The 10964-nt window shown below is 48.4% G+C and overlaps 1 protein-coding gene across 1 annotated transcript in view; it reads right to left on the bottom strand.

Annotated features, from left to right (window-relative positions):
• Positions 1-4661: 4661 nt before the first annotated feature.
• NOL6 (nucleolar protein 6) overlaps positions 4662-10964 on the bottom strand; it is a gene marked incomplete at its 5' end in the record, with an annotated part of 30999 nt that continues 24696 nt past the window's right edge. Inside the window, 2 exons of the mRNA XM_082498030.1 lie at positions 4662-5022; positions 6251-6352. Of these exons, the coding sequence (XP_082354156.1) occupies positions 4873-5022; positions 6251-6352 (252 nt within the window). The 3' untranslated portion in view covers positions 4662-4872. The remainder of the gene's footprint in view (positions 5023-6250; positions 6353-10964) is intronic.

Here is a 10964-nt window from a genome sequence, read left to right as displayed (position 1 = left end):
CACATAGGTTTGGTGCAAAGACTTCACAGCACTGGAGGCTCCATCTCTGCACCAGCTCATATGGTTTGAGCGACTTGCAGTTTCCTCCTGCTCCCCCAGCACAGCCCTGGGCTGCCAGCAACCAGCAGCACTCCCCCACCGCCAAACTGCCTTTTCTCTCCCAGCCCCAGTCACTTTCCAGACCACATTTCTCTCATTTTTCAGTTCCCTCACCTGACCTCTTGATTTTCTCTTCCCTATGGTGCACCCTGCACTTGCTAACCGCCACCCTCACCCCTTGAGCAGCATCACTCTGCCTTCCTGGGGAGACCACGCACATCAAAAGCTGCTGCCCACCAGAGCCACTTTGCTACCAGCACTTCCTGAAAGCTGCTGCCTCACCAAGGAAAAATCACTTCAGGTCCAGAGCATTTTCCTGATACAGAAACCCCAGCAAACAAGCAGCCCACAGCCAAGCAGCACGGTCACTGCAGGAAAAGCAAACTAGGGGACGATATTCCCTTTCTCTGCCAAAAAAACGGGCAACCACTCCTTCCCCAGCCAGCCACAGAATTTTAGGCTAAGGGATTTAAAAAATAACCAGTGATTGTGGGTGCCCAAGCAAAATGGTCCCTACAAGTGCCTTTATTTCCAGGAGATCCGTGCTTCTTGCCTTCAGGGAATCAGCCTGAAGTCAGCCAGCCACAAAGACCCCAAACTGCCTCTGAAAAGATCTCAGTGACCCCAATGAGCAAGGGATGAACAGTTCAGTGGGCAGGAAAACCCCACAGCAGTCAATCTGCTCTGATCGTCCCATCATCCCAGTTGTGTTTCATCAACTTGTTTCCCCGACTTCCTTTCATAAATCTTGCAATTGCCACTCGGAATTATCAAGGGACCCCTGGCAAGCAGGGGTCTGGTGGCAGAGGAAAGGCTCCATCCATTACCCCTTCTCCTGACCTAGCACCAGCTGCCTCCCAAAAAACACTTTTTCAGAGAGTATCCTTGCAAAGCATGGGCTAATCCTTTTAGGATAAAGCCACCCAAAGGGTGGCAGAGGTAAAGGCCCAGGAGGACACACTAGCTTTTGGAAAGGTCTACTAGAAAGCAGATACTGCTGAGCCCTGTCTTGGCTGACCCCATCCATCCACTAAGTGCATCAACATCGCTCCAGCCCAGCCTTGCACTTTGAAACACCTCCCCATTTGTGCTCGCCCCCCATGCATGGGAGACTCACTGTGAAGAGATTCAAAGGGGCTTCAAAGGTAGCTTTGCAAAACCAACGCGGTAGCAGTGGCAACACATCAAAGCCCATTGCTATCGCCTCAGCTCCAGCGCTTCCCTCCCGTTCCCCTTGTCTTGCCTCTTGCGACATGACAAGGCATGGGCTCTCCAGGGCAGCTCTGTGTTTGTACAGCTCTTGTTTACGGACGGGACCACAGCTAAGCAAACACCTGCAAGCGAGTGCCCACTCACTGCTCTGGAAGTGGAAACCCAGGCCCTACCCTGGCTTTCACAACAGAGATTAGCCACAGCGCGCCAACAAGAGTAGTAAATCGGGTAACAGGAGATGAAGTTGCAGTGGAGACCTCACTTGGCCTCTCTTATGTACCCGAGACCTCCCTTTTCTTTGGATCCTGCCTTTCCAGACCACTTAGAGGCACAGGGACCCTCTGCTCCTGAGGCAGAGGTGCTTCGCACTTTGCTTTAGATACCAATCGTTCCTCAAGAAATCAGTCAGAGAGCACTAACACCCAGCCCCTAAGAGCAACCCCAGGCTTTCCTGATAAATTTCAAGGTGGTTTTATCCACCCACATTGGCCACACAGGTCTGACTTTTAGCAGAAGATAAAACATGACTCAGAACATTTGCAATGTTTGACCGTACAAACAAGGGCTCTAGAATGGCTCAAAGGTGCCTTTAAATATTTGGATACTGGGAGATTTGGGGCATTGAGGAGTTACTCTTCCTCTGAAAGAGGCAGGAGCCCATGGATCAACCACGGCTTTGGCAACATGAGGAGCACTGCAAGCACAGCTGGGATAACGAGTTACTTGGGTAACTTTTGATGTGATGTAAGCTGGGTTAGCAGTGGTCAGTTTTGCCGGTCTTAAGTGCATTTCATTTGAAGGCCTTTGCTGAGGTACCAGTATCTGTCAGCAAATCAGGCCTTTACACCAGCAAACATCTGCAGCACAGGGCTGCCCTGGGCTCACATCTGGCTGCTAAGCACAGTGGCATTACCTTGTGAAACACTAGCAGGTTGGTACTTGTACGAGGGTTTGGTTCCGAGTGAGTTCATTTATCATCAGTTAACTTGGCAATGTTTTTTGCAGAAGGCTAGCCTGGACACCTCCTGGCCCTTTCCTGCACGCTGCAAACAGCGGTGCTTTACCCAAGGATGGAGGAGCAGAGAGGAGATCCAAAACACAGTACATTGAAGCTACGCATAGTTTTATGTGGTTTTAAAGGCAAAAAGGAAAAGTAGCAGCAATACAATACCTCACAGAGCAACAGAAGCAGATAAAAGCAGAGGTGCTGCAGGGCTACCCCTACAGGGTATATGCTTCACACACCTCACAAGCTACCCTGCCATGGCAGCTGAACTGGGAAGGACAAGGCAGGGTGGATTATGGCACTGCTTAGCAGCAAAAAAAGACCATCTTTCCATAAATACTGCCAGGCAGGGAATAAGCCAGCAAGGGGCCATGTCCCATGACAGCCACGGGGAAAGGGGAGCAGGACCTTTCCATCCACCTGGTGCAGCAGCAGGGCTGGCAGAGCTCTGCTCTCCTGTGAGCTAATGTGGGCTTCAGCCTTTGCCCTAGGGAAAAGCATGGATACACACAGCAAGGAGAGCCCCCCAACACAAAACCATTTACATCTGCAACATACAGCAAGGGAAAAAGCGAGGGCAGCATGGGCGTGGAAGGAACAAGCACAAGCAACCAGTGCAGCAACTCAAGTGTTGTCCAACCGTTGCACTGGCAAATTTAGAGGATCCCAATGTCAAACTGCACATTGGTAGTGAAGGTAGATAGGCACAAAAAGCAGGAACAATCTGACTACTGAGGAAAATTACAGCCATCACTGAAGGCAGATTGGGCGATTCCAACATCCAGAGAATGATAAAGCAGAACAAAAAGAAGCTTAAAAATTAATCCTTCATTAACTACTTCTGAAACCTGTCGAAATCACTGCCTGCATCTTGTTTGCTAATGGACCTGTCAGCAGCTTCTTACGCTGCAGGGGTCATGGTAGCAACAGAAAGCACTGCTTTGTTCTCAGGTTTGATATCTCTTTTGCCCACTAAGTGCTTTTGATATATTCATTCTAGGTGTACTCAAAAAGCTATTGCAATCAAAGGACGGACAAAGGATTTTACCTACAGCCTGCCTCAGCCACCAGCACAGGGAAGAAAAATGTTTCTTATGATTGTAATACAGCAGATACATCCATAGCCCAAAACCAGGGATCCATGCCCACACCTATCCCGTAGGATACACTGCACCTCCAAACTCTGGGTCAATGGGCACTAAGTAGGCAGTATCTCAGCCCAGTGCTGCATCTCTGCCACAGCCCACTTTGAAATGTTTCAGAGAAAACATTTGAAAACCAAGCATGAAACTCCTCCACAAAGCCTCGGACCCACTTCCAACAGCTGGAGAGGCCAGTAGGTGTTGAAGCAACAGATTTAACATCCCATCTGAAATGCTTCTTACAAAGCAACAACTGCCTACAGTTATCAAACTGCCTGAACATCTACTTGTTATTCCAAGTTTGATCTGGTTTTGGTTTCTGTAATATCTGCTATCACCAAGTCTGTTTTATTTACTCTGTATGTGATTCACCCATGCTTTGCTGTTGGAACATGCCTGCTGCCTTCATCAGAAGAGGGGATGGAACTAGTGCATTACTCCCTCTTATTTCTCTCTCTTTTCTCATCATGAGTGTCATGATCATTTCAGTCAAGAGAAATATTACAGAACAGCTGAGGTTGGAAGGCACCTCTGGAGATCGTCGAGTCCAAGTTCCCGCTCAGAGTAGAGTCACCTACACATGGCTGCCCAGGACCATGTCCAATTGGGTTTTGAATATCTCCAGGATGGAGACTCCATCACCTTCCTCAGCAAACTGTGCCAGTGTTCAACCACCCTCATAAAAAAGTTTAAGTTGAATTTCCTGCATTTCAATTTATGACTCTCATTCCATCATTGGGCACCACTGAGAAGTGTCTTCTCTACTCCCCCATCAGGTATTTATACACATTGGTAAGATCACCCTCAGCCTCCATGCTGAACAAGCCCAGCCTATCCTCATATGACAGAGGCTTCATCCCCTTTATTTTCTCCCGTGCCCTTCACTGGACCTGCTCCAGTGTGTCCTTGTCTCTCTTTTACAGGGGAGCCCAGCACTGGAAACAGCACGCCACATGTATCTCACCAAGGCAGAACTGAGGAGAATAACCTTGTCATTTTTGAATGGCTCATTATTTCTTCTGTTTTGATAACCACTAGAGTAACAGCAGCTGCTAAGAACTCTCTATTTAACTAGGAAACTTCCTTCCCAATGCACACCTCAGCCAGAATTTTCAGGCCTTGACACTTTCACATGAACACAACTTGGGTTCCTACAATGAACAGGAACACTTTAAAAAACTTTATCCCATCTTTATATTTTTTTCAAAATAAACAGGCATTTGTATTCTTGAAACCCATAACAGGTCCGTTCGCTCTTCTGAATAAAGCATATAAAGATAAATAGAGTAAAACACACAGTTCTGGGATATAAAAAGCTGAAAGCCTTTTCTAGGACTGATTTATAAAGAGGAACGGTCCCAGAGTGAACAATCTCTGCTTCAGGACAGGTCCCTATGACACCTCTCAGTGGCCTCAGATAGTCCATTTCTCTGTACGAGCTTCCACGCTTTTGACTAGGCCTTCTCCCAAAACCTCGAAGTCCTCCAGAATCGCCTCCACGTTGGGAACGCAGACCAGCTCATTGTTCAGAGTTGTCACCATCCTTCCTTTCATGCTGGAGACCTGCAGGACACATACAAATGTTGCACAAAGGGGAGCACCTGCACAGAGCTGCTTCACAACCTCTGCAAGCCCCAAACAGGAGAAGTAAATTACTCTCCTGCCTTGTCACACACAATGCCTGTCACACCACTACATGTGATTTTCTACGCTTCACTTCTCAACACCATCATTGCTCATTATTAGACCTAATAAACTGCAAGAGCAGCCTTTCCAGCCCCTTTTAGGCTCTACCCTGGAGTTATAGTCCAAAGATTGCAAGGGAGGAAGAGAAACAATGGCCAGGGGCATGGTGGAGATGGGAAAAGAGCGTGCAGGTGCATGGCAGAGCCTGTGTGAGCAGAGCAGACTGGGTATGCAAAACGGACCACACCGTGACCCCTAGTAAAAGCTGCTCGTGCTCTGCTGTGTTGTTGGGTGCCAAAACCTCGAGTGGGAAGAAATCTTTGGCTCCACCAGGGCAGAAAAAAAAAACCCTCATGTTTAATCAAGCCACACACAGCTCAGATGCAAGCACGTCCTCCTCTCATTTCACCACCGTGAATAACTGGGTTTCACAACGGCAGCTAGGTTGAATAGCCAATGCCCTCTGGCCATAGAGAGAGGGGAGATAAATCACCCAGCGACTGATAGCAGAAGAGCCTGGGCTGCCAACTCTGAGCCATGAGTCACTGGTTTCTTTGCGTCTTTCCTTCATAGAAAGCAGCATGAATCACTCCAGTAAGCCTCACACCTAGCTTAACCAACCTCTAGAGTTTGCCAACACACACAGCGTAGCTGGAAAATATCTCCATACATCGAATAGGACTCGGGCACTATGAATCTAGGCTTGCCACCCCAGCATCTTGCGGGTTGGGTATGTCTGGCTAAGACGACCAAAGCCATGAGAATGGGACAGCCTGCTGGACACACCAAACATCTTTGACAAATGAGAGAAGAGCACCTGTGACAGAGAGCTCTGTTCTGACCCATGACTGTGGTGCTGGGTCTTGTCTAGGGATGTATGTTCCCTTCTTGGCACTGCTGATGGAGGGGGGGGACGACTGTGGCCACAGCCCTGTCTTGGTTTCACCCTTCCCAAGAAGGGACAGAAGTATGACCTCCATTTCTCAAAGCCCTTTCGGACTGATAAGAGTTAGACAAAGCAACCACAATGCAGAAAAATAAGCCCTCCAATCCTTCAGGGCAAAAAAGATAACGTGAAGCTTAAACTAGAGTAAAAAAAACTCACCTTAAAAGGCTGAGGCTGAAAGCTCAGAGGTTTCCACAAAACTGCAATCACTTCCCCACCATGCTTGTCATAGAAGAACAAGGCGAGATCACTGAAGGCATCCTAGGGGAAAAAACAAACAGAGGTTGTGCCAGACATCCCAGAGCCAGAGCCCATCCCTGATTCAGTCTCCTTACACTTTGACACACAGTAGCTCCACATCAGCCAGTACAAAAGCAGCAACTCTTCCAGTGAATACCCAACAAGGAAAGCAACTGGCAGCCTATGGACAAGTCCTGGGTGCCTCCTGCTGCCTCTTCTCCTGCAGCCTTATGGATACAGTGCACTGCCTCTAAGTTTTGCATACAGACCTCATTGCTTACTACCTCTTTTTGTCCCAGAGAGCAAAAACACGATCCTCCACCTCCCACAGAGCACCCAGAAATCAGCATCCAGCTTTAGGACATTGGATCCCTTAGGTGAGAACTCACCGAGTGTTCCTCATCATGGTTCCCCATCCAGTGGACCTGGCATTACCAAGCTGTCCTACCCCATTGTTCAACAGCCATGTCCAAAATTCACAGTGCATCAGACAGCAAGAGGCGGACCCTGCCCAGCAGGCAATGCTGCCACAATACGTTTCACTACACGGCAGCAAAGACCAACCTCAGTCAAGGATCTTTCACTGGAGGACAGCATCTCAAGCTCTGCAATTTGTGCAACAAAGGTATCAAAGCTCTTTCTTCCCCCAGGACAAATCCCACATGTGCTGTCAGTGTCCCAAAAGGAAACATAACAGCAGAAATTTTAAGTAACACGAAGTCCTGTTAGGTGCAAAGAGATGGAATGGTCAACGGAGGCATTGCAGGAATCTGCTCTCCTTGCCTCTGTGTTTCAGCAGCTGTGTCAATGAGTAGCTCCTTTGGTAGCACTGGGCAGGAGAGCTCAAAATGAATCTTGCATAAAGAGATGACTAAAGTCCACAGTCTGGTTTCCCCAAAGCCCACGCAAGCTGGATTCCCATCACTGCAAGAAGGCAGGGAACGAGCACTGCAGCAGAAGTGAACAAAGCTGTATGCAAGCAACTTTTTGAACCCAAACGCCTGGCCCTACAGCTCAGTACCCAACACACTGGTACCTGGAGATACGCATCCCAAGTGCAGCTGACCAAGACAGACAAGCTGCTGCTCCCTGACACTTCCTCATCGTAGTGGAGATTAACATCAGGCAACAGCACACGTTTACTGGGCAGAGCAAACAGCCCTCAGCATCAGTATAGGACAAGCTTTTGCACATGGCCTCACCAGCTTTGGAGCAATCTACTGCAAGACATACAGACCCTCTGCTCCCTCCTCATTCTTCTCCTCCATCCCTTTAGTCTCCAGCTGCAACTCAGCCACGCTCTTACAAAAAGAGGTCTCTGCTGGCATCATTGCATCATGAGGTTTTCATAAGGATGTGCATGAAAAATAATTAACATCAAAGGCAAGCTCGGAAGGGGTCTTGTATGGACATACCAAGATTGCAGTAGGAGAAGAAAAACATGGATTGGGTTGGTATTACCAGTGATCCTGAAGGGTGGGGTGGCATTTTCAGAGTAAAGACCTGATAAGCAGGGAGGGGTGGAGTTGCCTGGAACCTTTAGAGCTAGATTTATGAGTTCGGACTTGAAATATCACAAACAGAGGGCAACACGATTAGGCCATCAAGCTGGGAAGATCCTGAGACCTGCCAAGTCATCCCACTTCTTGGGATCTTCATGGGGCAAGGCTGGTCAAGGCATTATCTCGCCAAACTGGCTAGAAAAACCACTGTCTAAAAATACATTGAGAAAGACGCAACCCGCCCTGGTATTTCTCAGCTGAGATCAACAGGTTACACTCAGAACCCAGTCAACAGGCAAGACTCCTCCTTTTGCCGAAAGGCAAACAGCAGGAGGGAGGGAAAGCTCAGCGAAGGGAAAGAAAGCTCAGGGCACGCTGACCGCCAACGTGCAGCTTTTCAAACCAGAAGGGAGCAGAACATGTGAGAACCTGCAAAAGCCCCGCTACTCTACAGGGCGAGGTTGAGTGCCACGCGATGCTCCCTAAGAGAAAGATATTTTTTACAGGCATGTCGTGCTGGACAGGAGCCAGGAGCATTTGCAGGAAAGGAGCTCTCCCAGGCTTAGATCATTTCCCAATAAAACCACTGTTCTGCCTGATACCCAGCACCTTTTATCCAGACAGCAGGGAGCAGAGGGCAGAGGTTAAAAGGATGGCATTCGGTTTAGAATCCCAGCAAAGGGCAAGCTGCTGTGCTTGCGCTGCTCCCAGCATTATCCTCGTGATAGTGCTTTGGGTCAGCTCCACCAAGCTATGGAGATGCACATTCAGGTCTTGGGAAACTGCAGCATTAAAAGGGTCTGGTGTATTAGTCACTGCACTTATGTTTGTACAGAGGCTTGGGGAGTAAAAGCAAACAGACTTCATCTCCCTTTCCACATCCCATGCTCAATGCCCAGTGCCACCGGGCTTGCCTGAGCCTGCAAACACCTTCCTCAAGGGAAAGTTTAAGAAAAAAGGGAGAAAAGGCAGGGAGTTCGTTTGAACCCCTATTCCCTTCTCAAGCTGCTGTATCTTTCATTGCAATTCACCTTCAAAAGCCCAGCAAAAGCCCTCCCTGCTCAGGAGGATCCCTGCCATCAGCAAAACCTACAGCTGGTTCCCATCTCTCAGAGACACAGGGGACCTGCAAGCTCAGGGCTGCAATTCAGAGGAGCCTCGTTGTCCAGGAAAGGGGTACATTGAGCCTGGAAGATTAGCTCAAGGTCTGTAAGGAGCCATCTGGGTTGTAGGAAAGAAAGAATGGAGAAAGGTGGCGAGTAAAACAATACCCTTATCTAAAACAGGATTACTGGATTAAGCATCTCGGTCTGAGGAATGGATTTTGCAATGCGGTAAGCGCTCATTGCTAGTTAAGCAACTACATTGTTGTTGTTTAGGGGTGGGTTTTTTTTGGCCTAACCATTCATCCACCCATTTTTTCAGTGCTCCTACTTATAAACAGAGATCAGGCTCATTGCATCACAGCTGCTGGAAAGAGAGGAGCTGTTTGGGGAGGTCTCTGCACCCAAAATGCTCCTAGCAGCTCTTCCTGGTGCCACAGCAGTTCAAGTGGCAAATGCACAACCCATGTTTACTCAGTGCTTAGAACATTTTAAGTGCCCCCAGCACGGGATATACCAACATAAAATCCTATTAAAGCTACCTACTTCCAACAAATGACAAAAGTGTTACGGGCTCGGGGAGGAATGGCTGGAAAGCTGCCTGGCAGAGAAGGCCAGGCTGAATATGAGCCGGCAGTGTGCCCAGGTGGCCAAGAAGGCCAACAGCATCCTGGCTTGTATCAGGAATAGTGTGGTGAGCAGGACTAGGGAAGTGATCATCCCCCCGTACTTGGCACTGGTGAGGCCCCACCTCAAGTTCAGTTTTGTGCCCCTCACTACAAGAAAGACATCGAGGTGCTGGAGAGTGTCCGGAGGAGGGCTGCAAAGCTGGTGAGGGGTCTGGAGAACAAGTCTTATGAGGAATGGCTGAGGGAACTGGGGTTGTTTAGCCTGAAGAAAAGGAGGCTGAGGGGAGACTTTATTACTCTTTACAACCACATGAAAGGAGGTTGTAGGGAGGTGGAGATCGATCTCTTCTCATTAGTAACAAGCACTAGGACAAGAGGAAATGGGTTCAAGTTACACCAGGGGAGGTTTAGATCGAATATTAGGAAAAGTTTCTTCACAGAAAGGGTTGTCAATCATTGGAACAGGCTGCCCAGGGAAGTGGTGGAGGAACCATCCTGAAGGTATTTAAAAGATGGGTAGATGTGGTGCTGAGAGACATGGTTTAGTGGTGGTTTTGGCAGTGTTAGGTTGATGGTTGGACTTGATCTTAAAGGTCCCTTCCAACCTACACAATTCTATGATTCTATGACTACACTTCTTGTTAACACTTTAAAGTCCTTGTCATCCGACTGCAACCTGCCCTGATGCTCACAGGTTACATGATACAGACAGAGCCTTCCCCCACACCCAAAAAGAGCAAGGAGCACTGTCAAGAAAACCCAGCTGGGGTTAATTCTGTGTCAGATGGGGTTTTAAAAGAGAAAAGAAACCTGCGTGTTAGGTTTGGAGTTCACCTGGTAAAAGGTATTTCAAACTATCCAAACTTTTCCACCTCTGAGTGCCTCATCAGAGCCACATGAGCATAGTTGTCCCTGGGGTTTGGGGCAGGGGCAAAGTATGGCATAAAAAAAAGCCACCCATGTTCTCCTGGCTGTATTAACAAACATGTCTTGTCCACCAAACCATCTGAGATGAATGTCTTCAGTCACTTCCTATGGGATGAATCCAAGGTAGACCTCTAGGAAGGCATTACCAACACAGGAGAAATGTAGCCACAGGTACCCTCTGAGCTCACCCAAGGAGCATGAGGGGCTGATGCTTCAATATGCAGTGCATGCCTGTGTGAATATGTGCACGCTTGTGCATCCACCCCCAATCCTGCCCACTACGCTAAGGGTCATGTAGCTGCTCTGAAGCTGTAAGAGCAGGGTATTTCCTGCCACCTCTGCCCTTCTAAGGGCATAGATCCAGATAGGAAAGTTTTCTCAGTGCTACAAGAGCCCACAGAGCTTTTTCAGTTCATCTCTGCCTGTCTGGAAGTCTCTATAGGAGGAGTCAGGCCTGTCAATCAAAACAGGA

The sequence above is a fragment of the Vanellus vanellus genome (genome assembly GCF_965231255.1).
Source record: "Vanellus vanellus genome assembly, chromosome: Z".
NCBI classification, from domain to species: Eukaryota; Metazoa; Chordata; class Aves; order Charadriiformes; family Charadriidae; genus Vanellus; species Vanellus vanellus.
Note: the sequence above shows the minus strand (reverse complement) of the source record. Positions and strands in the feature narration are given on the sequence as shown.